This window comes from Lepidochelys kempii, chromosome 1 (assembly GCF_965140265.1).
Source record: "Lepidochelys kempii isolate rLepKem1 chromosome 1, rLepKem1.hap2, whole genome shotgun sequence".
In the NCBI taxonomy this organism is placed as follows: domain Eukaryota; kingdom Metazoa; phylum Chordata; order Testudines; family Cheloniidae; genus Lepidochelys; species Lepidochelys kempii.
This window is the reverse complement of record NC_133256.1, coordinates 118,348,297-118,375,998: the sequence shown is the minus strand read 5'-3', so window position 1 is coordinate 118,375,998 and position 27,702 is coordinate 118,348,297. Positions and strand designations below refer to the sequence as shown.

Below are 27,702 nucleotides of genomic sequence, written 5' to 3'. Positions count from 1 at the left end.
CATGTGTCTTGCCATGGTCTCTCTCTCTCTCCTCATGCGGGTAGGTCTTCTGGGGTGCCATGTCTGCTGGGGGAATCTGCTGTTGGTAGACCTAGTTGGCAAGTGGACGGAGGCTACGTGTTTCCCATCTCCACGGACCTTTTGACTACGAGAAAATTATCTATCAGTTGCTTTGTGTCTGACAACAACTCAGGGCAATGCCAGAGAACCCACTCCCAGCCCCTCTCTGAAAGTATGAGCATGAGATGCTCTATGAGGACCAACTCTGCAACTTGAGTCCTGGAACGCTCCTGGAGGTGAAGCCATTGCCAGCAACGCTCTTTTAAACCTTGCACCTCCAAGCATGCCCCCTTGTGGTAGGTCTCTGTCCTAAAGTTCTGTCAATGTGTCTCTTTGGTAATATCCAGATATTCCAAAATAGCAATCTTCACCCAATTGTAGTCTCTAGCCTGTTCTGAGCCAAGGTTACAGCAGGCCAACTGTGCCTGTCTCATTAGGTAGGGAGCTAAAACTAACACCTGATGCTCCAGAGGTCACTGAGATGCCAATGCTGCCCTCTCAAAGGTGATGAAGAATGCATCCAGAACACTGTTGGGGCCAATCTTAGTTAACTTCTGGCACAAGTGAGAGTTCCTCCTGGTGTATTGGGCCCTACCAGGCCTCCCTGTGCAGGGGCTGGGGTTTTTAACTGTGGCAAAAAGTCTCTCTAGAGTTCTTGCTGGTAGGTCACAATCTCTTTCAGCAACTGCTGCTGTGCTGACTGGGCCTGCTACTGGGCCATCCAAGGCTGCAATATCTGCTGCTGGCATTGGATGGCCTGCTGCTGTTGCCATTCCTCCATCTAGTGCTCAGGATCCATCTCAACCGATGCCCCCTCTCCAAGGACTAGCACAAAACCTGTCTCTCTCTCAAGGCAGTGTACTGTATCAGGCACAGAGCATCATGCCTGGATCCTTCACCACCCGTAGTCATAGAATCATAGAATAGAATAATAGAATATCAGGGTTGGAAGGGACCTCAGGAGGTCATCTAGTCCAACCCCTGCTCAAAGCAGGACCAATCCCCAATTTTTGCCCCAGATCCCTAAATGGCCCCCTCAAGGATTGAACTCACAACCCTGGGTTTAGCAGGCCAATGCTCAAACCACTGAGCTATCCCTCCCCCGCCCCCCCAGAGTCAGCTGGCTCTCAGCCTGGGCTCAGCTGTCACCTCTTTACATCTCTTGTCCTTGGAGCCCTCAGTCCTGGGCAAGCTCACTGTCCCTTGCGGCAGTTGAACTCACTCCTGGGTCCCTTTCTGAGTCTAATTACTCCAGTCCCTGGCACTGTTGCTTAGGTCCAGGCAGCTAGAGGGCACAGATGGAGAGCAGATGGCCAGAGCCCCTCTCAGGGCTGCATGTCCCCCTACCCTAAACAAGGGGAAGGAAAGGCTCGTCACTGCCTTGGGATGCGTTCCTGATGTCAGGTATGACACAATCGCTTTGTGAGAAGCATTCACCCATGGTGGATACGGTGTTTCTGCCTTTTTTTCAGACAAACCACAAAGGCTTGTCTCTGACCCCAGCAGAAGTCGGTCCCGCAGAACAGACGCTATCAGCCCAACCCTGCCTCGCTCACAGAAGGACACACACAGAGCAAAATCCCTTCCTGCCCCTGCCGTGCGCAGCCTGGTCCGGCTCAGCCCCCGGCCCCAGCGCGGCAGAGCTTCCCTCACGCTTCGCCAGGGGACCCAAGCGCCGCGCAGCTGAGCCTTGCCTTCTCCCGCCCAAGCCCCCGCTCGCTCACGTGACCTACCAGCTCGCCTGGCAAGCCCCGCCCCCCGTGCGTGGGAGGGACGCGGTGTCTCCTCTTCTCCCTTCCCCCACGTCACCGAGCGATTCGCTGGGGGAACGTCAGGTCCCAGCTGCGGCGCGGGGCCGGAAGGGTTTGGGATGCGCACCGAGGACAGACGGTCGATATAACGGGCCGCGTGGGAACGGGAGGCGGCTGGAGTCTTCCGCCGTGAGTAGTGACCTGACCCCGCTACAGGCACCGGCGCTCGGGGTTTCTTGCTCTCCTGGCACAGCCGGGCCCGGCCCCACCCTGCCACCCGCCCCTGGTCTGCGTCCCAGCGGTCTGCCGTCGGAGGGTGCGTAACAGGAGGGCACGTGCCCCTCCCCTCCCCCACTTGCCCCCCCGGCGCTGCCGAGCTTCCCTGCCCCGCCCTCCTCGAGCCGGCGGAACGTCACACCCAGCGCGTTCCGTCACCGCGGAGCTAAAATAGCCTCGGGCGGGCCCCCTCCGTCGCGCTCGCGCCCTGCCCCCTCCGTCGCGCTCGCGCCCTGCCCGCGGCTCCTGCGCCCGGCAGGGTTGGTAACTCCGGCGCCAAGGAGCGACTGGGCACGGAACTGACCTATGCCCGCTCCTCTCTAGCGCGGTCCCTGAAGCGGGGCGGGGGGGGAAGAGTGACCTTGACAAGACGACGCGTTTTAGTGTCCAGGGCCATTTAAATCCTGCACGTATTAGCTGGACCACTTTACTGACTCCTTAAAAAGTTAACCTGCATATTTGTGGCAGACTAGATTGTTAAATACTTCTGCTGCTCTTGAGGGAATTCCGTGCCAACAAAATAAAAATTTTGCACACGTTTTGAAATGTTGCACCATTCTGCAAATTTTATTTGTGAATACATAAATGTGGAGGCTGCGGCATGGGAGTGGGGAGCACAGGCCATTGGCTACACAGAAGTGGGAGATCACCCTACAGCTCCCCCTCAGATACAGAGCTGAGGCTGCACCTGATGGTGCCAGTGGTTGGCCCTGCCCCTCTATGCCAGGCGCACCAGATGTGGACAGGCAGACTCCTCGTGTGAGAGCAGATCCAAGTGCTGGGTGAGAGGGTTCTGTGTGGGGCAGTCTGGCTGCTAGCAGCTTGGATACAGCTGTGTGTGTGGGAGGGGATCTTGATGAACAGGGGCTGGTTGGAAGGTTCCGGGTGCAGGAGCAATGGCAGTCTGCAGTAGCGTCCAGGGGAAGGTGGTTGTGGCTCAGCGGGAGGTCCAGGTGCTGGGGAGTGGGGCTTGGTGGGGTGGGGGTCTGGGTATAGCTGGTTTGGGCTCAGTGTGGTGGGGCATGTGACCACTCTTGTGGCTTCCCTTTGCTTCCCCAGCAGTAAGTCACTTTTCTGCAGAGAAGCAAAGAAATCTGGAGAGGAGGGGACCATGAATTCTGCGCATGCGCAGTGGCACAGAATTCCCCCAGGATCAATGTTAATGACAGTATTGTAAAATTACATTGTAGGGGGGAAAACAAATACAATCAGATACTATACTTTCCTCCCCTTCCTCACTTCTAGTAATATGCAGCAAGAGGAAACAGCCTTCTATAGCCCCATCTTAGATATTGACCATGCACCTGTGGTGGAATACCATCATCATATCTGGGAGAAGGAAATCTACCTTGAAAACACATTCATTGTGGTAGCATCACTATTTGGTATCCTGGGAAGAAAGTGAGTACAGCATGATTGCCTTTAGTGATGTGTTTGTACTGGAGGAGTGCGGATTATGAACATCTTATACTAAACTTTGACAGACCTGCCTCTCCTTTCACAAGTTATCTGATAATTTTATTAAAACCATGGTAATCCCATCATCCCTGAAGAACTATTTTCAGTTATTTTATGTCCTCAAGATTTCAGCAGCTGGCTTCAAGTGTACAGCAAACAGAGGACTCATTCTACAGTCTGTTTCTAGTGATGTTTACCAGAATTTGGCTGTGGAAGATTGGATTCATGACAACATGAATTTAGAGAACAGACAGGTTCTTTTCCTTTGGAGAAATTCTCCCACTGTGGTGATTGGGAGACACCAGAATCCCTGGCAGGAATGTAACCTCAAGATAATGAGGAAGAAGAACATAAAACTAGCTCGAAGGAGAAGTGGGGGAGGGACGGTTTACCATGATCTGGGCAATATCAATTTTACTTTCTTCACATCCAAGAAAAAATATGAGCGAATGGAAAACTTAAAATTGGTTGTTAGGGCTCTAAAAGGATTGCAACCCCAGTTAGATGTGTATGCCACTGACAGATTTGATCTCTTGCTAGATGGGAATTTTAAAATCTCAGGTACTGCTGCAAAGCTAGGAAAGACGGTTGCTTATCATCACTGCACTTTGCTATGCAATGCAGATAGGTTTCTTTTATCTGCTGTACTGAAGAGTCCTTACAAGGGGATAAAAAGCAATGCCACTCCTAGCATGCCTGCTTTAGTGAAAAATCTCTTTGAAGAGGATCCTACATTAACATGTGAGATGGTCATGGATGCTGTTGCTGCAGAATATGCAAGATGCCATCAAATTGACCATCATATTACCCTAATAAACCCAGCCGATGAGACAGTGTTTCCTGGAATTAATAATAAAACCAAAGAACTACAAACCTGGGAATGGATATATGGCAAGACACCAAAATTTAGTATTAGCAGTTGCTTTAACATAGTGTATGAACATATTCTCCTTGAAGTTAAAGTGGATATTCATGTAAAGCATGGGAGAATTGAAGTTTGTAACATAGATTTGCCAGAGCAGTGGCTGCCACCAGCAATGTGCAATGAACTAGAGAAAAACCTAATTGGCAGTAAGTTTTGCCCCAGTGAAACCACAATATTAGCAAGTGCTCTGCTGAGAATATGTCCACAAAACTATGAGTTGCACAGGAAGTGGAGTCTCTTATGTGAGAATGTGATGACACTAATGTGATTTTCATAATGAAAGTGTAAGTCACATCTCTGATATGGACTAGTGCATGATTTACTAAAAACGTAGAATAAAATGTTTATTTTCAGTATGTTGTGCAAGTTGATTTTATAGGAGTAAGTTACCACTGAAATAACTTTCTCTTGATTTATCCACTAACGTTCTTGGAGTCTAGTGCTTTAGTTCATGACTGATTGTGTAACTACTAATTAGACTGATTATAAAACTAAATTTCATATCACCACTGTCAACATGAAACTATTTCTCAATCACTGAAATGAACATGTACTTAGTCACCCAAATACATGAAGATACTTCAGACTAGATCTATATGCTAAGAGTTCACATCTCAGAGGCAGTGACTTGCTGGAAAGCTATATTGGATTTGGACAGAATGATAGTTTGTTTTAAAAAGACTGAAGCCACTAGACTAATATGAGGTGGTATTTTGATACGTTTGTTAACTTCTAAGAGTTTAAAGTTAAATGTATACATGGAGTATCCGCATGATCTACATTTTAGGCTCTAAATTAAATTTTATTCTAGACTTCCATCTTATGGTCTACATGGTAAAGTTTGCATGTTAACATCATGAAAAAAATCAGTATCAGTAAATAATGGGCCATGCACCTGTCACCAGCTCAGACATCATGCAGGAGAACTGCATTTTGATTCCTGTGTCTTGCTCTCTTTGATGGTTCTAGTCCTCAACTGGAAGGATAATGGCCACAAAGCAGGACCACACATTTAGACAGTCTGATCAAGTATGACATATTCTGTTCAGTTATCTTCCATTTATCCGTATGTGGGCCCCTCAGTACATGCACTGCCATTAGTATTCAAATAAGTTAATCACTGAAATGGAGACTTTTGAAGGGTGTTAAATTGTGGTGTGATTGCCAAATGGTATTTCACAGAGGACTCTGCACAAATATTCACTGATTTTACAGCTCTCCACCTTGTTTTAGAAGGAAACAATTGGCCTTAATTATCTAGTTAACTGAGCTACAGTTTAACATGGTTTCAGAGTAACAGCCGTGTTAGTCTGTATTCACAAAAAGAAAAGGAGTACTTGTGGCACCTTAGAGACTAACCAATTTATTTGAGCATAAGCTTTTGTGAGCTACAGCTCACTTCATCGGATGCATACTGTGGAAAATACAGAAGATGTTCTTATACATACAAACCATGAAAAAATGGGTGTTTACCACTACAAAAGGTTTTCTCTCCCCCCACCCCACTCTCCTGCTGGTAATAGCTTATCTAAAGTGATCACTCTCCTTACAATGTGTATGATAATCAAGGTGGGCCATTTCCAGCGCAAATCCAGGGTTTAACAAGAACATCTGAGGAACCGGGGGAGGGGGGTGGAACAAGGGGAAATAGGTTACCTTGCATAATGACTTCGCCACTCCCAGTCTCTATTCAAGTCTAAGTTAATTGTATCCAATTTGCAAATGAATTCCAATTCAACAGTCTCTCGCTGGAGTCTGGTTTTGAAGTTTTTCTGTTGTAATATCGCAACTTTCAGGTCTGTAATCACATGACCAGAGAGATTGAAGTGTTCTCAGACTGGTTTATGAATGTTATAATTCTTGACATCTGATTTGTGTCCATTTATTCTTTTACGTAGAGACTGTCCAGTTTGACCAATGTACATGGTGTTTTCCTTCAATCCTATTGTTTTTTTCTTTAAAGTATAATACTAAAGACAGTTGCCTAACTTCTATATATTTGGATTTTCTGTGTTGGATCAAAAACATCTAAGTTTGTGAAGCGTGTATAATTTACAGAAACGTAACTAGTTTCCTAAGCACTTGTGAACTTTTAGCACTGCTAATTCATCATATTTGATACAGTAGAACCTCAGAGTTTACGAACACCTTGGGAATGGAGGTTGTTTGTAACTCCGAAATGTTCGTAATTCTGGACAACATATGGTTTTTCTTTCAAAAGTTTAGAACTGTACCTTGGCTTAATATAGCTTTGAAACTTTACTCTGCAGAAGAAAAATGCTGCTTTTAACTATCTTAATTTAAATGAAACTAGCACAGAAACAGTTTCCTTACCTTGCAATTTTTTTAACTTTCCCTTTTAGTTTTTTTAGTAGTTTACATTTAACACAGTACTGTACTGTATTTGCTTTTTTGTTTTGTCGCTGCTGCTGCCCAATTGTGTACTTCTGGTTCCAAATGAGGTGTGTGGTTGACTAGTCAGTTTGGAACTCTGGTGTTCATCACTCTGAGGTTCTACTGTACCTTGCTTTAAAGTGTTACCCCATTTAGTTTAGAAATTCTATTAATTCACACTGCAAGTAATCAAAAATATAAAAAAATATAGTTTATTCCATAAAAAGTGTACACTACATGTAATTGAGAGAAATTTAAAAGCAGGCATTTAAAGGTTGTAAGAGCAGTAATTAAATAACAGAAATATTTGGTCATGTTTTCTTTGTATGTTTAGTATGAAAGACATCCACTGTTGTTTCATGACATGGTCTCAAATCAAAGTCACAGTATCCAAGGCAAAAACGACCCTGCAAAAAGGAACACAATTTTAGAATAAGCCATGTTGTAGTTCAAATTCATTCAAAAGAAAATACACACCTACCTGTGGTTTCTTAAAATAATCAAGCCCTCTTCCAATCTTAATCATCCATCCATTGTTGAATCTATTTAAAAAATTCCCAATATTATTCCATCTTCACAAGTTTACAAACTGTAGGTACATTTAACATAATTAGGAAAAAAACCGTAATCATATCTACAAGTTATGCAAATTCCTCCCACCATTTCAATCAAAATTTCTAGCTAGAGTAGATGTCAACTGTATAATACAGCAATGTCTTGTTTTAAAAACTAGACCCAGCGGTCCCAAAGTTGAACACAGTATAAAACTATGAAGAACCTACTTTACTGGATAAAGTAACTGCCTTCTGCCTTGAATGACATTTGTAACCATGGTTATAGATAATTTGTCAAGATTAAATAATTTGGAATTTATTGGTTTTCTGCATCACCAACCTTATTTCTCGATCATGAATTGAAGATGAAAATGAGACATTCAGTGTTACTCCATAGTTCTTTAGTGATTGCTTTATTTCTTCTAGGCTACTTGTCTGTTGACTCTTTCCACTACCCTGTTAAGAGTAAAAGTTGTTTTTTCATCTTGCATGTTCCAATTGTGTCCATTTATCTTCTTCAATTCACTAACACCACTTTGTTCTTACTCTTATCTAAGTCTCAAAATGCTTTATGAAGGCAGATAAATTATACTCATTTTTGCAGATGGGATGACTGAGGTACCGTGACTACCGTGGCCAAAATCACATAAGCAAGCCAATGACTGATTATGCACAAAGACTCAGTTCTCCCTCAGGGTCCCATGTGCTAACCATTAGATATGCTGCCTCTCCAGTACACTGGATTATCTGTTCAGATTAAGATTTGGGCTAGAATGAGTATAATGACAATGAGAGGGTTTATACTTGTCATAATCCCAAAATATCAAAATGTATCCAGGCCTTCCTTATTATAAAGAGTCTCCCAGCAGAATTTATTTAATGGTGTTTCTTACAATAGACAGTCAACTAGGACAATATAAACATCTTTCTTCCAGGGTCACTTCCACTTAGGATGCCACATAAGTAGAATTTATTAGTTAGCAAAATATTTGGAATTACACTATTCAGTGTTTGTTAAATCCTCTTGACCTGATTGCATCTCCTGTTGAAGGAGAGAGGGCCTCAGTCTATCAAATATTGGTAAATATGAATAATAGATATTATACATGAAGTCTAGATACTTACTTCATCATAGGAAGTTAGGAGGTGGATAGTTTTCACTCTGCAGGGCCCCTTAACAAGCATCTCACAGAATCTTAAGAAGTTGTAGAACTGTAAGAGTTAGTTTGATTATTTAATAACTGAAAAAAATTGTTATAGTTTTATAGATAAACTACATTCAAGATCCACTTGCCTGGTGAACATGTCTGATGTATGGGTCCTCTACCCAAACTTCTGTAACGGTCTCATTAAGGTAGTCTTGGAAAACCTTCTCATAGCTGAAACCAGTTGAATTTTCTTCAATTTTAATTTGCTGGTGGTATTTACCATCTAAAAAAGAAGTATCCTTCACTAAACAAGACAGTGCAATCATACACTTGTATTCTATAAATCCTAGGTAACTGTATTGTAACTTCAGATGTACAAGTGCATCATTTCATGAACATTTAAAAGAATTTACAGTACAACTTCATACCTTCTCTTTCTTTTTCAATATGTTTTTTAATAGCTTCAGCTCTCTTCATGTATTCAGGTATTTTTTGTCTGTAATGAGCTTTTTTTGTTTCATCTTTTGTAGCTGTGAATCAAAAATATTCAGATTATCTCAAAAAAGGAGGACAACTACATCTGGTAATTATTCCCCAGGATATAAAGTCCTCTAATTTTTTTTTCATTCAACAGTCTAAAGGAGAGGAGAGAGATCCTCTACTGGACCTACATCCATGCCCAAGAGCCAGACCCTTTACTATTTGATTCTCAATATTTTTCATTATGTGTACCTAGGCTTGGCAGAATTTGATATTTTTTAAAAATAATTTTGACTGGTAATATCAATGTTTATTTTAATCACTTTAAAAATTTTCACAGTTCCAGAAAATTATGGGTGGGTGGTGAGACATTATTTAATGAAAGTAGGAGTTGAGATTCAACAAATTAAAGCTTTTTAATGGTTAAAACACAAATTATCAACATCACATGTCAAAATATACAAATTAAATATCCTTAAATGAAACTCTAATATGTTCTCAAGCAGTTCTTCTTTCCATTATTTCTGTAAATTTTGATTATTATTCATGGAAATACTTTGTTAGTACACAAATATTTTGTGTGTTTCTGGTGAAATCAACCCTTACCAACATTTATCAATACAAATCTAAACCTTCCAAGCCTGCATATACCCCAGGATAAGCTTCTTGAACCTGTGTGTGTGTGGGGGGGGGGGAAGGGCTTGGCTACACTTGCATGTTACAGCGCAATAAAGGACCATGGGTGCACCAGCTCACTACCCATCCACACTGGCAAGACACAGAGTGCTCTCACTCCACGGCTTCAGCACTGCTGGTACTCCACCTCTGCGAGTGGAATAACATTTGCTGTGGTGCCAGTGTGAACGAGTTGTTGTTTTAGTGCGCTCTGATCAGCCTCCGGATATGTCCCATAATCCCCTTAAGTCAAGTGGCCGCTCTTATCATTGTTTGGAATTGGCTGTAGGAATGCAGAAATGCCCCTTAAAAGCTCCGTTTCTGACAGCGGCTGCTGGCTGCTTATCTCCTTCCAGACAAAGCAACCATTACTGTGGAATGCTGTGTGAGAGAGAGAGGGGCAGGGGAGGGTCTGTTGCTGTCTGAACTTACAAGACAGCATGCTGACATGCTCTCAGCCCCCCAAAAACCCACTCTCTCCCCACCACATACACACAACACACTCTCTGTCACACTCCACCCACCCCCCCATTTGAAAAGCACAGTTGCAGCCACTTTGCATGCTGGGATAGCTGCCCATAATGCACCGCTCCCAATGCCATTGTAAGTGCTGCAAACGTGGCCATGCCAGTGCGCTTGAAGCTGTCAGTGTGGACAGACTGCAGCGCTTTCCCTACTGCGCTCTGTGAAGGCGGGTTTAACTCAAAGCGCTCTACATTGGCAGGTGTAGCCAGTAATGTTCTTAGCACTTGTCTACATTTAAAATGCTACAGTGGTGCTGCTGTAGCACTTCAGTGAGGATGCTATCTACACTGACAGGACGGGTTCTCCCCAGTGTAGGTAATCTCTCACGGACCTTGTTCTATCTACAGTCAGGGTTAGGTCGGTTTAGCTGCATTGTCCAGGGATGTGGATTTTTTACACCCCCTGAGAGATTTAGTTACCGATCTAATTTCCTAGTGTAGACCAGGCCTTAGTCATTTATGAAGAGAGACCCAACACAGGCACATATAACCGTAACATGCACATCACCGCCTCTCTAAGCATGTAGCACATACATTAATGTTATTAGGGCTCATCTACACTTAAAACACTTCAGTAGCACAGCTGTGTGGCTTCAGCCTAGACACTTCCTAAGCCAAGGGGAGGGGTTCTCCACCTCCCCAAGAGGCAGTAGCTAGGTTGTGAGAAGAATTCTTCGGGCACCATCTACACAGGGATTTGGGTCGGTTTAACTACACCAGGTAGGGGTGTGGATTTTTCACACCTCTGACCAACATAGTTAAGACAACGTCATTTTCTAGTATAGACCAGGCCTTAAAGAGGCAGCACCTGCAGGTCAGCCAGAGCTGGGCTCCCTCCCGCCACGCGCTCTCTGCAACCCCGGAGAAAATGACAGCCCCCAGCCCCAAACGTTTGCAAGCTCAGGAAGGAGCAGCGTTAACTCTGCCGGGGGGGTTGCATTGGCGCTGCGGCTCCCGACCTTTGCCGGCGAAGCGGGGCGGGCAGGAAGCCAGCCCCGGCTCTGGGTGGGGTGAGCTACAGCGCTGGAGGGGAGGTAGGGGCCACGCCGCGGAGCCCGGGTGTGGGGATCCAGCCCGTCGGTACCTTTCAGCACCTGCAGCAGCAGGTCAATCCCCTCCTGGTAACACACCAGCGACTCCTGGAAGCGGGACGCCGAGTCCAGCTCCACCGCCCGCTTCAGCGTCGCCACCGCCGGGGGCTCCAGCGCGGCCACCGCGCCCGGACCGGCCTGGGACATGGGGGCAAGCGGCACCCGGCGGGCATCGAACCCCCAACCTGAACCAAGCCTGCGCGCGCCACCAGCCACCACTTCCGGGAGCCAGGCGGAGCTGGGGGAGGCGGTCACGTGATTTTCAGGACCCAGAAAAACCCGAAGCGGCCGCCGGTGTCGCGCTTTATTCCTTCCCCTCCCTCGCGCCGGAAGTAGTCGGAACCAAAGTGCAGCGGCTTCTGGGCGCCGATCTTAGTGGCTGCCGGAATCCGGAAATAACATTCGGGGCCAAGATGGCGGCAGCAGCGCTGGGCTGCGTTGCTAAGAGACCCCCGGCCGCCTGGAGAGTGAGTGGGGCGCAGAGCTGGAGGGTTTCCCTGTGCTGGTCGCCGTGGGAGTGGGGGGCAGTTCCCTCAAGGGGAGGAAGGGCGGCGTGAGAGTGGGACCCGGTCCTGCAGCCCCTGGCCTCCCATTGCCCCGGCTGCTGCGCTCCGTGCTCCGCTTCCCTGGCCCCTTGAGCCCCTGGTGAAAGGGTCTCAGGACTGGGGCTCTTGCCCCTCCGAGCTATCCTGGGCCACGCTAGGGCGGGCTGCAGCCTGATTCCCCTGGGACCGTCCCTCCAGAGCGGGTCAGCCCCAGTGAGTTGCGCTGCCTGATCGCGCTCAGAGTGCGTGTCCCGACTCACCGAGGTTTTCCTCGTTTGCAGGGCCAGAAGCACGCCTGCCGTTCTGCAGCCTCCGTTCTAGTGAAACCAGGGGTTGTGTCCTCATTTCACTAGACACCAGGAGCAGAAACACAGGCTTGAAAAGGTTTCAAAAGTATTTGGTTTCATTAAGCAAGACTATGCTAAATGTCTCGGTGTCAGAACACCCACTGATATAATAAGGGCACAGTATTGTATCGGTTATCCTGGTTGCACAATGGGACCCTGATCCCAATTTAGTCATTTCACGGTTTTATGTACAATACAAATGTTAATAATTTTCTCCTTGAATAAATTTAACAAATCATGCCATAACTTTTTTAGACTCTGGCAAAAAGCAGCATGGAATCACTGACTTGGACAGGATGGATTCGCCATAAATTTACTAAGTCAAGAATTCCAGCTTCAGTAAGCACAATATTTAAAGATTTGAAAGCATGTTTTGGGTTTGTTTATACCTTTAATTTTTTTAGTAAGACTAATTTGTAACAGTACTGAGCAATACCATTGTTAAACCAGAGAGATATGCACTCAGATTCTTGTATGAAAAACCAGTGTCTGATCGTAGTTGATTTTATTTCTGAAACAGGGCATTCTTGAGTCATAAGCCTGTCACAATCATCTTACAAAGTTGGGTCCCAGTCCTACAACAAGACCTCTGCTCTTATGTGTTCATATATATATGGTTGAAGAATCATGCCCCCAAAGACTAGGCTATATATGAGTGGAGGATCATGACCCCAAACTTATTGTATCTTTACGCAAACTGTCATGAGGAAACAGTTGAAATAATTTTAGGTTATTTGGAGATTAGCTTTTTTAATACTATGGTCATATGTTGCTGCTTTGCCTTTCTGGAAGGGACGCTTATTAGAAATTTAGGGGGGGTTGCCACATTTTCTTTCTAGTGAAAGACTAAAATATATTTTAGGGGAATATTTTTACAGCAAGATATTGTTGGATTCAGTAACTGTTTGAAAATGTTTAAAAATAAAAAAACAAAACCATGCCTTTTGTGAACTACTTATTTGTAGGTATTTCAGCCACGGCCTTCAGATCATGAAAAATACGGAGGTGATCCTCAGCAGCCTCACAAACTGCATCTTGTCACTAGAATCAAAAGTGGAATAGGTCGTCCATATTGGGAAAAGAAGATAATACATGATCTTGGACTGGATAAAGTATACTTTCTAATTTACTTTATTTCATGTTTATCATGCACATCTGTAAAGTAATTAGCCTAGAAATTTAGGGCAAAATTCTTTTCTCAGATCTTCAAATCCTATTGAAATCAAAAGGATTACTCACAATAATAAAGTTGAGCAAATAGGTAGGCATTTGCATGATTGGAGCCTAGATGTATGGATCTCCCATGGATATTAATAGGAAATAAGCATTTGTATTAATGAAGATGTTGGTGAATCCCAAAAGTTTAATGAATTTTAGCACACTTATTTTCAAGAAGTGTGAATTTCCCAAAGTAGTTTAATTTTGTGTACTATGTTCTTCTTTTATTGATATGTGAATTCTTCAGTTGAATACATCAGTTCCTAGAGACATAAATTGCTTTTTCAAAGTGAGTTTGTAACATTCTGCATTGTTTATAGGCAAATCAGCCCAGAGTGCACAAAAATATCCCATCTGTGAATGGAAAACTGAAAGTCATAAAGCATCTAATAAGGTTTGTTAACTTTTCCTTTAACCAGCAACAATTAAAATAACTTGTTACCATAGTCCATGTTTTAAACAAATTCTCTTGTCTGTAGAATTCAGCCCCTGAAACTGCCTCATGGAATTCCCACAGAAGAGGAAATGTCAGATACCTTACTTAAGAGCACAGGAGAATTAGTAATTCGGCGGCATCTGAAATGCGTGGAACAAAAAGCAATTAAATCGTAGTATGCACTGACTATTCTCACTTTTGTAAAATTATTTAACCAATAAATTGGGAGTTGTGTCTACAGTAACTCCTCACTTAAAGTTTCGTTGTTACATTGCTGATCAATTAGAGAACATGCTCATTTAAAGTTGTGCAATGCTCCCTTGTAACGTTGTTTGGCAGCCGCCTGCTTTGTCCACTGCTTGCAGGAAGAGCAGCCAGTTGGAGCTAGCTGGTGGGGGCTTGGAACCAGGGTGGACCGACAGCCCCTCATCAGCTCGCCGCACCCCTAAGTTCCCTGTGCGGCAGCCGCCCAGCAGGCCATCAGTTGCTGGTAGCTCAGTTGTCATGTGCTGCTTCTGCCTTGGAGCTGCTCCCAGGAGCCTCCTGCTTGCTGTGTGCAGGGACGGGGGCGGGGAGGGAGAGGAGAAGAGAGGGGGGCTAACGTCAGGGTGTTCCCCTCCCATGTGTCTCTGTCTGCCGTGCTGTCTCCCCTTCTTCCATTCATGCTGCCTTGTAGAGTGTGAGGCTACATTAACAACAATGGGTTAACCCTTGAGGGCTCAGCCAAAAGCTAGTTCATCATTTAGCAGTAAGCCATTCCCTGGGAAATATCCCACCCTCTTCCACCCTCTAGCTTCACTACTTCAACCAAGCTTCACAATCATCATCACTGTGTACAGTATTAAATTGTTTAAAGTTTATACTGTGTGTGTGTATGTATAATATATAGGTTTTTTTGTCTGGTGAAAAAATTTTCACTGGAACCCAACCCCCCCCCCCACATTAATTCTTATGGGGAAATTGGATTCTCTTAACATAGTTTTGCTTAAAGTCGCATTTTTCAGGAACATAACTACAATGTTAAGCGAGGAGTTACTGTATTAAATGATTAAAATGGAACCCAGCCTGTCCATGAGTAGCACAGTTTACTGTCTCACTATAAAAGTTTTGAGTTAAGACCCTGAAACAACTGCTTCCTCCAACACATTGTGAACATTGCCCAAAAGGCATTTTGCCAGAAGGCAGCAAATGGCACACTGGGATGCCTACCCACCATGTATAGCACTTTGTATCAAAACAAGAACTCCTGGAAAATACGTGCAGTGCAGACACAAGCAGCCAAATATGCAAGCACATGAGTGATGTACAAACTTCAGCAGCTGAATGCTACCATAACTTGTGTAGACATGGCCTGAGTGTGGGATACAGGGAGGCATCTATCTGTGCTTGCAATCTACAGCTGGGAATGCCTTTCCTGGAGTCAGGCACCTTCGATGCCTAAGCTGTTGCTTGAAAGAACAGAAGTTAGGCACCTGCCTGACCCCCACAACAATGTGTGTGTGTGTGTGTGTGTGGAGGGTGTTAAAGGAGGAGATGGCAGGTGCCGTCCTTTGTCCCAGTGTCAGAGTGCTCACACAGAATGTGGGAAACTGGTTCAGTTCCCCACTCCGCCTGACAAGCAGAAGGGATTTGAACAGGATTCCAACCTCAGGTGAGTGTTCTAACCATTGGACGATAGTCTCGTTCTCTCTCTGGGCCCATTAATATTTAATACAACATAGAATGACTACAACAAGAGACCCACATCTGAATATGCCCTGGGGGTTAGGGTGCTCACTTGAAAGGTGGGAAACTCCTGTTCAAATCCCCTCTGCCTATTGAAGAAAAGGGGAAATCAAATGGGCTTCCCTCAGCCCACCTGAGCACCCTAACCACGGGATCAAGGTTATAAGGGAGTTGTCCTCCTCTGTTTTGTGTGGAGTAAGTCATGCTTAGAAAATGCCTACCTGATCAGGCCGTGATGGTGTTCCCCCATCTATCATCTGATTTGAGGATTGCACTGGGGCTTAGGTGTGAGTTAGGCATCAGTATGCAGGCCCAGGGGCAAAAATGAGGTTCCTAAGGAACTTTTCAAGTGAAAATTTATTCCATGAGTGAGTTTAGGCACCTATAGGGTTAGTTGGCAGCTCAGTGGGGGTTTTGTGGATTGCAGTGGTACCCACATTTGGGATTTAGGCACCTAAATTCCTTTGGAGCTGAGCCACCATCCTTTCTCAAGATGAATTACTGGGCTGAAGTCATTTTACCATGTGTGTCCATTGTGGATTTTTTGGGGTGCAGCAGGTAGCCACACCCTAGCATAAAAGCTGAGTTAAAGAGCAATAAGCCAATTTAGATAAAGCCTGTTTAAACAAAAATTGGGTTTATCAAGGTACCTGAAAAATGACTGACTATATATGGGAACACAAACTTTTATTTACCTTTAAGAAGAAATGAAAGTCCTGAAAGTTCCATTTCTGTGCTCCTTTTTGGGTACAATTACTACTCCCAGATTGTCTGGAAGTTAGATCCCATGGTGTTCGCAGCCTTTGATAAAGTTCTATTAAACTATGTGGATTCTTTAACTGAACACAGAACAGGTAAAGAATAATAATCTTGACTATACAAGAGGTGCTTTAGTGCAAAGCTCTCAGAGAGGTATTCTGAACATTTTTCAACCTGAAACCATACACTATTTTCAACCACAAACCATACGCTATTGCCTTTGACTACACCCTCAAGTCACCAACTTTTCTCCACACTGACTCCACTACATAACCCAAAGTCTCTTGGGCTGTTTCAGCCAAAAAATCCCAAAAAGCATACATAATCTGGTAATTGTTTGGTTTTTTTAAAGTTTATTGTGCCTGCTTAAAACCAAGGGGACACTTATATTCAATGTTTATAAATTCGATGTCATTTAAAAAAATACTATACTATCTATATGTTCTTACTAAAAATGATGTATTGATCATTCTATGAGTGTGTGTGTGTATATGTGTATATGTCAGTAAACACTGCACCAGTTTTGCATTTGGTTATTAGAGTTAAGACTTCCAATTTTAATAACCTAATGTAATCTAACCTAATCTAGTATAATTAATATATGTAATTTTTCATTTTTAGAAATTATTTCTAACCTAAACGCCTCTTGGAGCTCCTAACTTATTTTTCTATTTCCAAGATTTATATCGGAAAAGTAGTATTTTTTTAAATCACTCTGACTACACTACTTTTAGAAACTGTTCTCTATACGAGTGCTAGTTTCCAAATCCATTTCTCTCCAAAAACTGGACTCTTGCAGTAACATCATTTCGGTAGTCATTATTTGCTGTGCCAATATCCATTCTGTCATAGCTCTGGACATTTTTAGGTCCTGCATTATATGCAGAAATTGCACCTGAAAGGAAAAAAAATAGATATACTTAAGAGAAACTTGTTTCTTTTTTAAGAAATAAAACTAAACACAAATGCACCTCAGAAGCTTGTTCCTTCAGTGTGCAGTTCCCTTTTGTTCTATAAACACCTTTGGCAAAGTGTGACCCTAACGCACTCCAAGTGAGATGGCAAAGGGCTCCCAGCTATGCAACAGTAAATATTAACTGGCCTGACAAGCTCAGCACATTTCACACTGTTGTCATGATATTCATTTAAAAGGTGTCTTGTAATATATCGCTTGTAAACTAATAACATGCTGGTCATTAATATAGCTGTGAAATGTATGTAACAAAGCTGAATGACAGTATGGATAATCTCTGATACTATCTTTTGGAGTCTGTAAACAGACAAAGGAGGCAAAACAGGTTTATTTTTGTCAGTCTATCTAAAAAGGTATCATGTGAAGCGTAGGCACCGACTCCATGGGTTGGCTAGAACACCCATGGAAAAAAATAGTGGGTGCTCAGCACCCACCAGCCACAGCTGTTTGGCCAGTCCTGCTGATCAGCTGTTTGGCAGAGGGTGGGAGAAGGGGGTAGAGCGGGAGTGAGAAGAGACAGAGTGTGGGCAGTGCCTTAGGGGAAGGGCGGGGACAGGAAGAGGTGGAGTGAGGGCGGGGCCTTGGGGGAAGGGGCCGAAGTGGGGTGGGGCCTCGGGGAAGAGTGGAGGTGGAGCACCCACCCAGAAAAATGAAAGTCAGCCCCTGTGATGTGAAGTATCATATGCAAACTGGTAAGATGCTGGTCCTGAAACTCATTGCGTGGTGTACTACTGAGTGTGTACAAAGAGTTATAAATGTGTGCTGGAAATATGTTCTTAAAATGTGTTTAGCAGGCAGTGCATAAAGCCCAGCCTCCCCTAGACAAAATAATGTGTATTTACATGTCTGACCAGCTTGATCACCAAGAACAATGAAAAGTATATTTACATAAAGGTAAACAAAGCTAGCAAGTGGGGGTGAATGATCTTGATGGGGAATGGAGTCCGCGCCCCCAGGAAGCCTTCCTGGCTCTTGAAACAGACAAAAAACATTGGGGAAATACAAAGGGGGTAAAGAGACATTTGATTCACCCATCATCTGGGAAAACAAAGAAGCTGTCGCTTTATAGTGACGAAAGACGGGTCTTCCTGCAAAACTAGTTGGAGAATGTTGACAACTTGGTGTAAGTAAGAAACCATGCTAGGCAAGCTGTATCTTGCTAGAATTAAGTTTTAGACATTAGAATGCAGGTTAGTTTTGTTTTTAACCCTTTTGTATCTCTCTCGCTTGAAATCACTTAAATCTATTTTCTTTGTTAACCTTATTCGTAGTTTTACTACAAACCCTCTCAGTTCTGTGTATGAAGGTGGGAGGGGTATAACCCCAGCTGAGCTAACAAGCTGTTATGTGCACTGGCTCTGTTGCCGGCACCCAGTGCCAAGAGGCTAAACAACAGCTGGAGTTGGTTCATTACCCGGTGTGCTATTACCCATTACCCAATAATCACAACGGGGTGGAGAAGCAGAAAAGTTTATTTGCAGCTGCAAAAAGGTACAGGGAGAATAGAATCTCAAATCCTGCACGCAGAGCAGGAAGTTACACGGGCTTTTATACATCCTTTTTCCCAGCATACTTATCCAATAGCAAGCTGCCCTAAGTATCCATATAGCCAGCCAATCCAGTTCCCAGCTAGTGCCCTTGTTCTCTGTATCATTTGTTAAACCATACATAAAGCTGCTTTATTCAGCATTGTTCTTCTATATCTGCCCTGTTTGGCCTTGCTTAGTTTCAGGCAGTCTGACTCTGCAACATGTTGTTGAAGATCCTCAGCTTAACTGCTGTGAGTGCCTCCAGGCGGGGGCGGGGGGGGGCAAGGACACTTGGGCCTAGTACGCAGAACTGCTGCGAGTGCCTCCAGGCGGGAAGGGGGGCCAAGGATACTTGGGCCTAGTGCGAGGGGGCTTCATTGACACTCGTGGTCTTCCATCCCCTTGAGTTACCTAGTGGCCATGCCCCAGTGTCCCCAACAGCTCTCTGAAGACAGCAAATGTGGGGTTACCTCTGTGAGTGTCCAGGAAGAGGGACTGGACACTTGCAGGAGAGACTTGACATTGGAAGGTTTGTTGTGGTGACCTCACAACATGTAACTGGGGTGAAGGAAGGTCAGAATGAGACCTTTGTGCTGTCAGCATGCTGCTGGGGCCAGGGCTCGGGGCCAGGGCTCTGAGCCAATGCTGCACAGCTTAAAGGCACTCAGGGTTCCAGGGCTGGTGGTGGAATCTAAACCACTATGTTTCTGGGGATACCCCTGACTGATCAAGCATGATGGCTTTCACTGCATCATAATCTCTAGCTGTTTCCTCATCTAGAGCATGGCAGGCCACCTGGACTTCCTTGGAAAGAAAAGGGCCCAAGCGGGTGGCCCAGGTTTCTCTACTCCAGACTGTGGTTGTGGCTACATGCTCAAATGTGACCAGGAAGGCCTCCGGTTTGTTATGGAGCCCCATCTCGGCCAGGGGTATCCCTGGACTGGGGTTCAACAAATTTTGGAGAGGCTAAGCTAGTTAGCCACTATAACTGTGACTCCTGGAACTGCTGTTCCTGTTTCTGCTGCTAGAGCAGCTGAAGCACCTCCAGGAGCACAGCTGGATATTGCTGGGCAGCCTGCTGGGCCTCTTGTTGACTTTCAGCTCATAGCCGCTGATTTTCAGCAGAGCTGTCCTGCTGCTGGGATAGAAGTCTCATCAATTCTTCAATTTTTAAAGTTTTCCCCTGCCCTTGTTTCAGTGGCCAACCCTCAAAAATCCACTTTGAGTACCAACTTGTAATGGGGCCCTCACCTCTGGAGAGCCTCTGAGCAGTGGGGTGCCTTATCAGTCCTTTTCTCACCCTAGGTGCCCCCTGCAGGCTGCTGGCTGACCTTGCTGGGTCTTTGGTGGCTCTCTGGCCCTCCAGTCCAGTCATAAAGTCCAACTGGACCCCCGCCAGGGTATTAAAGAGGCCAATAAATAAATGGTCTATCTGCCTTCACTAGGGTCTTCAGCCCAAGCCCTGAGCCCTTTAAATTCAGCCCTTTGTTCAGGCTGCTAAAGAAGTTCAATTCTCTTCTTCGGATTTATGCCACTTTACCTGTGGCCAAGAGGAGCACCCAGGGCTGCCCACTATAAACAGCAGCCACATATTTCTCAATTTGGTTAGTTGCTGCTTCTTCCTGGACTTCTTCCTACCTGGCCCTTTCAGCTTCACCCTTATCTCAGGGTTAAAGTTCTTAGGTCCTCTCTCTCCCTGCAAACCCAGCTATGCAAAATGCAGAAAACAAACTCTGTCTATCTCTCCAGTTCCTTTTGCCAGACAGGAGCACCCTTCTGTTTATAGTACAACAGTCTTTCCATTGACTCAATGGACATTGGTTCAGGCTCTTAAAGGTCCTAAATGAATTGACCAGCTTTTCAAAAATGCTCCTTTATCCTGTAGCTCCATTGGGAACAAATGGATTCTGAACGCACTCCAGAAAAAGTGCTCAACTGCTGATCTCAAAGTCAAAAGAGTGTAAGACCTGCTGTACTGGATAAGACTAATGTTTTCTCAAGTAGGTTATCACTCCTTTTCATTTAATGAGGTGGTAAGGCCTTTGGAAGCAGCAAAAAACCCCATAATCTCAGGTAGCATAATCTCGGGTAGCAATTTCTTTCATTCAATTCCCTTTTAAGTTTGTTTATCTGCTTTAAATGTATTGTTGTCCTTATCAAACATTGGTTAATACAACTGAAAAGATGAGCACTGGAGTCTTGCTTCATTTGCTAAATAACAATTTTTATTCAATTTTCATTTGCTTATTTCTGTTCAATTAAAAGCATCCATCCCAGGCTCTAGGCATTTCCATGCCAAAGTAAAAGATGTGTCAATAAAATCCCCACATACAATAAGTTTACAGATCTCTGTCCAGCTGCAATGAAAAATAAATTGGCAGACTAAATCACAAAAAGGTTGAAAATCCATGTTTCCTTCCCCAAAGAGATTACTTTTCCCTTTTTATTTCTTAAGACAACAGCAGATATTGAAATATACATATGATTAAAAAGGGGAAGGTAGAAGACTAACAGGAGATAGAGCAGCTTTAATAACTCAGAGAAATAATCAGAATAGGATGAGATATTATCAATACTCTGGTTAATGTTTCCTTTGGTTAGATAGAGGCCAACTGTTTTGAAGTTACCATATAACCAATGTTTTACTGATTGCAGAATTTAAAAATCTGGTGCCTGAGACCCCACCCCCTCTACTGAAGTAATTCTTCCCACTGCAGTCAGAGGGCCTATATGCATCAATATGGATTTTCAGGATACAGCTTTTAATCTTCTTCCAAACATACCTAATGAACGTCAGACTGATAATCAGATGCACCACAATGTATCTGAAAGAAGAGAACTCCCAGATTCAGTATCCATTTCTCTTATAAAACTTGGCTCGTGCAACGACATCATTGGCATAATCATCGCCAGGCGTGCCAATATCCATATTTACATAACTTCGGACATTTCCTAGTCCTCCGTTGTAGGCAGAAATCCCACCTGAAATGAAACACCAAAGTAGCTAACACAGTCAATATAAACTAGATTGGGGGGGGGGGTATAAATATTCCCCATGCAGTGTTAGAAACCTTTCACACAACACTGTGCTAAAGAATGGGACACCACTCAAACTCAAGAAGTAGACAAACAGCATCAGTGGTGAAAAATTATGTGAGATTCTTTTAAATGCTTATTATTCTAGAGTGTCAGTAACACAAACTTTCAAACATGATTTTTGCCAGAGATTTTCCCTTAATTCCTATACAAATCTACACTGTACCTTTCATCTGTTGTTCCTTTGTCCATCTGGGGAATTTTTTCTGGATTCCCTTAATCATACCAATAAGGATTTGTGTAGCATCAAGGAGATGATCTTCACCATTCCACTGTCCAACAATACTATGGTAGTTTTTATCAACCTAGAAGAGCCAGGGGGGAAAAGAGGATGTGTTTATGCAGTTTATTTTCCTCTCAATATACTCTACGTGATTTTAATTGTCAAATTTTGTTTGATAAATCAGTTTTTGGTCATTAATGTCCATGGATCTTCAGTGCACTTCCTGTTGTGCCTTGAGCACAGACACCGAGGGATAGTATATTGGACTGTGCTAATGAAAAAAGACTTATCTTAAAATGCTGCTTCTTTTCCATTTCAAGTTGTAGTTATGTATTTGGCTACCACTGCTACAGTGTCTGGTGCTGCAGTATGTGGGCCACACTTCCTGACCCACAGAGGAAAGTAAGGGCTTTATCCAGAAAATCTTTACTTCTCATCCTTAAAGATTTTCCTTCTGAGTAGTCTCACCGACTTCATTACAAACATATAATGCCACAGATGACAAGGGCCTGGCTAAATTCAAAGAAATGCAAAAGTTCAAAGTGAACCATAAGATTACACTCTGTTCTTTTGTTGTTGGATTATCACTGACAGTCTTATTTTATGGTGTTAGCCAGGTGCGTATATTAAACTCTGTTGTTATCATGAAGGACTCAGTGGCATGAGATTGTGGCTAAAGCCTGCCCTGTCATTCTGAGCCTGCCAGTTTTCATCTCATCTTTTTGTCTGATGCTTTCCCCCTAACTTGCTGCTGCCACTAAGTACTTCACTTTTCTTGTGTAGAAGGGTAAAATGTGCAGCCTCTTCAGGGACTTCCATTAACCCACAGAATGAACTGCTGTTCAAACTGAAGCACAAGAATCCCACTCTATCACCCCAGGTCTGACCTATGCCAGTGCGATGCGCCGCTGCCCCAGCAATAGTTCATTTTCTAGCAGTGTGCCAAGTATCAAGCTCAGACAGAGCTGCACTAGTAAGAAACGAAGCAGGCTCTCTTTGTTGAAACACTTGGATATACACTAGTATTTTATTCCTAGTTTATTGATCATTACTGACCTGCATTAAACCAAATGCATTGCCGTTATCGCCCCAGCCACCCTTTAGGAGAGTTCCAGCATGCGACTCCCGAGAGACGATACCAGCGATCACAGCTGGATCCACACATCTTTTTTTGCCAGCGCTCTTAATGATGGTTTTATATTTGTTCATATTATTTAAGTCCCTCTCAGCAATCTTTTCTGATGCAGGAACTCCTGTAGTAAATGTAAAAGTAAAGGTGTTTTCTTTAAGATTATTAAGTCAATGTGACATTTCAAAAGCCAAGAGCTCTGGTCTGCTATATGAGAGCCTTTGTGAGAGTTTCAGAGTAGCAGCCATGTTAGTCTGTATCCGCAAAAAGAACAGGAGGACTTGTGGCACCTTAGGTGCCACAAGTACTCCTTTTTGCGAGAGTTATGTGTGTTGTGAAAGCAAGGCAAAAACGAATTGTGCCCTGTGTAATTAACGTGTAAAAGCTGGTTTAATTTCTATATCTTTAGGTCCCAAGATGGAATGGGCTTGGGAAGAGTTGGAGAGAGAGCATGTTCAGCCTCTGAAGAGAAACTGACAGCAACCTGTCGGTGTCTGGATGATGCAGGAGTGATGTTGAGAGGAGTCATATCTACCCCTCTATGGCCAGAAGGACAGGACTGTACTACGGTGTTTCAAAGCTGAGAGGGAGATTCAGAATGGTGGGATTCTTAGGGACAGATGTAGAAGACTTATGTAGAGGGGGACAACTGCAATTTGAGACAGTAGTTCCCAATAGTTGCACTTTTGCCTCAGTTTCTTTTGGAGTCTCAGGACCATTTCATGATACATTAGAAGGGAATCTCAATCCTACCCACAAAAGGAGGGTTTGGCATTAAGTCCAATTTTATTTGTAGAGCAAAAGAATAGGGAGCTCCTTTGATTTTCCCAGCAATACCGGATAAACTATTGATCTGATGTGCAAGTAGCGGGTGTAACATAATGAGGACTACCCAAGCAAATGGGATCACGAATTCCTCAGTACCAATCCCAGCTTTGCCACTGATTTGCTGAACAGCCTTAGGAAAATCATTTGTGTCAAATTTTAAAAAGTGACTGTTAATTTTGGATGCTTTAATCAGAGACACCTTGGGCCTGATTTTCAGAGATTCTGAACATTCACAGCTCCTGGTAAGTTTAATTAGAGATGCTTGTGTGAGCACTTCTGATAATTAGGCCGTAAATGTCTGAAGTTGGATACCTAAAGAATCAGAAGCCACCGGTGTAAACACTGACTTTTTAATTTCTGGACCATAATCATCCCAAGGTTTTATTAAGTTTTCCTCTCTGTCTTAGTTTCCTCATCTGTGAAATGAGGAGAATAATACTAGCCAATCAGAATGTTTTTGTGAGGTTTAATCAATTGATGCTTGTAAAAGCCCTTTGAAGGTGTAACGTACTATGGATCATTGTGACGACTCTGTGTGCTGAAGTACAGCAACAAAACAGCAGAATTATACTCACCACAGTAATTTAAACCTTCTTGTCTTGCAGTTTTACAGGAAGCCCCAGTGGTATCAACGTTGTTTATGTTACCAAAGCATCCAGTCTGACTCTCAGAAGTACCTGAAAAATTAAATGCAGTTATTTTACATTAAGCATCTATTGTGAACATAAGTAAAGCTAAGAGAATTCAAAGTCATAAACTAGATTCTGGTCCACTCTGAGATGGGGTACATTCCATTGTGGGTTGTTTTGGAAAAAGATCTTATGGAGAGGAGGACTTCTTAGACAGAAGACACTGCCTCAGTTGAGGGGGGAAGGCCTATGCAAAGAGATGTTTCTTTCACTGGTCTCTAAAAAAGGCCAGACATGAAAGTGTCCTGACCTCTATACCCCAGTGCTCCTCACTGGGAACACCTGATTCTCACTCCTTGCTAGAGTCATCCTTGATACTGAAAGCTGCATTGTCAAATATTGTTTGTCTATTCCATTTGCTGTTGCACCAAACTCATTCTTCCATGTCCATAATTAGGTTTTGTAGGAGTGGTCAGAAAAATGCCTTAATCTCTTATCTCCCCATCCCTACAATCATCTCTTTACACTGTTGCTTTGGCACTGAGCTTAGTGAAGTAGATATGGACCTCAAACTCACCAAAAAGGGCAGCAAGGCCCAGAATCATCAGCGTTAGTAGCATGGGGACAGTTCTTCTCAAGCACCCAAGAGAGTCGGAAAATAAATCCAAGTCTGCAGAGAAACCAAAATATCAAAATGTACAGTACCACTGTGAAGAAGTACAAAGAAATGATTGGGTGCTTTCTTCACTGAATGTGCAAATACTGAGATACAAGGGAATTTTGTGTATTAGTGTATAAATACTGGGACTGAGGGCGCAATAATAACTCTGCCTCCCTTTGACACAGCACACAAATAAGGTCATTTCAATGTAGAAAAGATCTGAGAGAATAAACACAGCAAGTTGTAATTATTTAATTTTGATCATATTCATAATGTGCCTTTGTAGCATCTTAATAGCTTACTTCAAAATACAAACCCCAGTAATATTTGATCTGGAATTAGTAACATTCATAGTGTTCAAGGTGACCTGCTGCTGCTGCTACAAATGCACCTTTATTCTATGCCAGGGTCCCCTACACCCACTGTGCAGTTGATTGTTAATTGTTGTTGTCATTTCTATGAGCAGAGCACAGGAGATTATCACCTCTACCCTTTTTAGCAGTGCCAGGACTCTGGTTTTCTCTAAAGTAATTTGAATAATCAACGGATGCCTCATCGCTTCTATTCACTGTACAGCAGGGACACAGTAATAACCACTAAGGGTATGTCTGCACTATGAGCTAGGGGTGTGATTCCCAGCTTGCATAGACATTCTCTTGCTAGCTCTCATCAAGTAAATGCTCTAAAAATAGAGATGAAGCTACAGGAGCACAGTCAGCGGCGAGTGGCAGCATCGGTTAGCCGTGCTGAGTACATACCCATGGAGTTCAGGCAGGTTCTTACTCGGCACAGCTAGCCTGTGTGGCTGCTTGCCACTGCCCATGTTCCCACAACTAATTTTAGCACCCTAGAGCTAAAAGAGTGAGTGATTATATCTATGTGAGCTGAGAATCACACTCCTAGCTCATAGTGTAGACTTTGCCTAAAGGACAAATCCTGGAGTCTTTACTCAGGTAGAACTTATTTAATCTTTCATTACTACCCAGAGGATTTTCTAATGAACAGAATTCAGAATAGCTCCCATTCTGAATTAGCTTAATATTTTACTCACCTGTCTTCAGCTTCTCTTCTCCTAGAACATGGATGTTTTGAAGAGCTTTATATATGCTAGACAGTACTTCCCTGTTTACTCAGCATGTTCTTCTAGTATCAGATGTGATCAAATTTACTGTCAAGTTTCATAATGAGAACAAACTCCAGTAGGTGCTCTTGTGGGAGCTGGCATGAGGGCAGATGTAATCTTCCACTATTTGGCATGATTCAAATTTCAAAACAAACAAAAAACTCCTCTTCCCAGCAGTTCTCCCCTCCTCCCCTTCATTTTTCTCTGATTTCACAACCTCCTCCCTAAATGGTCTGTGGCAAAGTCCAAAGCAAAGTCAAGGCATTCACCCTCCCTGGGAATGTTTTTCTCCAGTCCGGTTCCGGTATCACAAACCCTTTTCAGGAGATTCTGTGGGAACAAACTAAAAACATTTTTCCTCCCTAGCAGGAACAACTAGTTCCTAGAGGGTGGGACCTCACTGCACACATCAATGGCTCCTTCCATTCCTCCATTCCACCCGAACCCTTACAAGTTATCCAGTGGGATGTCCACTTTCTTGGCTAACACACTGGAGGTTGAACTGGGGACCTCTAGAGCTAAAAGCATCAGCTGCTACAGATTGAGCTAAAGCTTTGTATTTGGTGACTGTTGCAACTCATCTCCTCTGTTTACTGGGCACAGAAGGGGACCTGGAACATGCTCATCAGAGGGTTACATTTGCACCCTCACACCCCCCTCTATTGCAGAGACACAGTGCAACCCCTCCCCCCTAACAATCAGGGACTGCGTATAGTCCCCTGTTCTCCCCTTCCCTTCCACACCAGGAGTTCTGAGTCCCTCATTTCCCCCCAGCCTCCAGTGTAGGAAGCTTCCTTCCTTCAATGCTCCTCTGATTGGGCACACTTGCACTCTCCCCCACTATGGAGCACGCTTTGGGGAGGCAGTATGCCAGGCATGAGGAAGGGAAGAAGCTTCCTCCTCTCTCTGCTGCCTCTGGCTTCTCCCATTGGCTGAACATCCACCCCACAGGCGGTAGGCAATTCTCAGAAGAGAGAGCAAGGAGCCACTTTTTAAGTGCAAATGGCTTTTCTGCTTTTCCCAAAAATCAGTAGGGCTCTGTCCATTGATGACTAGCATGTTCCCTGAAATACTGGAGGTGATCAGATGTGATGTTCAAAAGTTATCATGTTATATCCTGACAGAGCAATAACATTGAGTTGAGT

The 27,702-nt window shown here is 43.9% G+C and overlaps 4 protein-coding genes across 6 annotated transcripts; 2 read left to right on the top strand and 2 right to left on the bottom strand.

Moving 5' to 3' along the window:
* The first annotated feature begins 1,898 nt into the window (after positions 1–1,898).
* On the top strand, positions 1,899–9,531 carry LIPT1 (lipoyltransferase 1). Of its 2 annotated transcripts, none has more exons than XM_073352397.1 (2): positions 1,899–2,000; positions 3,333–9,531. In XM_073352397.1, exon 2 carries the CDS (start codon positions 3,617–3,619, stop codon positions 4,736–4,738), a length of 1,122 nt encoding a protein of 373 aa, XP_073208498.1. In that variant the 5' UTR covers positions 1,899–2,000; positions 3,333–3,616; the 3' UTR covers positions 4,739–9,531. The 2 variants fall into 2 exon arrangements, with proteins under 2 accessions (XP_073208498.1, XP_073208507.1); XM_073352406.1 differs by having other exon boundaries at positions 1,900–2,127.
* Positions 5,269–11,509, bottom strand: MITD1 (microtubule interacting and trafficking domain containing 1). The gene is given in 8 exon segments (XM_073352421.1): positions 5,269–7,271; positions 7,346–7,406; positions 7,759–7,874; positions 8,544–8,630; positions 8,713–8,849; positions 8,995–9,096; positions 11,330–11,482; positions 11,485–11,509. Coding segments are annotated over 8 exon segments (777 nt in total). The 3' UTR covers positions 5,269–7,175.
* Positions 11,510–11,695: 186 nt separating this feature from the next.
* MRPL30 (mitochondrial ribosomal protein L30) lies at positions 11,696–14,139 on the top strand. Of its 2 annotated transcripts, XM_073352386.1 has the most exons (6): positions 11,710–11,803; positions 12,163–12,265; positions 12,484–12,567; positions 13,194–13,340; positions 13,767–13,840; positions 13,926–14,139. In XM_073352386.1, the coding sequence occupies exons 3-6, from the start codon at positions 12,502–12,504 to the stop codon at positions 14,056–14,058; spliced, it is 420 nt and encodes a 139-aa protein (XP_073208487.1). In that variant the 5' UTR covers positions 11,710–11,803; positions 12,163–12,265; positions 12,484–12,501; the 3' UTR covers positions 14,059–14,139. The 2 variants fall into 2 exon arrangements, with proteins under 2 accessions (XP_073208478.1, XP_073208487.1); XM_073352377.1 differs by lacking the exon at positions 12,163–12,265 and having other exon boundaries at positions 11,696–11,803.
* A 6,932-nt stretch (positions 14,140–21,071) lies between these two features.
* LOC140914468 (lysozyme g-like) lies at positions 21,072–26,764 on the bottom strand. The gene is made up of 6 exons (XM_073352365.1): positions 26,486–26,764; positions 25,351–25,443; positions 24,720–24,821; positions 23,244–23,440; positions 22,131–22,269; positions 21,072–21,850 (listed from the first exon to the last, which is right to left on the bottom strand). The coding sequence occupies exons 2-6, from the start codon at positions 25,391–25,393 to the stop codon at positions 21,717–21,719; spliced, it is 615 nt and encodes a 204-aa protein (XP_073208466.1). The 5' UTR covers positions 25,394–25,443; positions 26,486–26,764; the 3' UTR covers positions 21,072–21,716.
* Between the last annotated feature and the right edge of the window lie 938 nt (positions 26,765–27,702).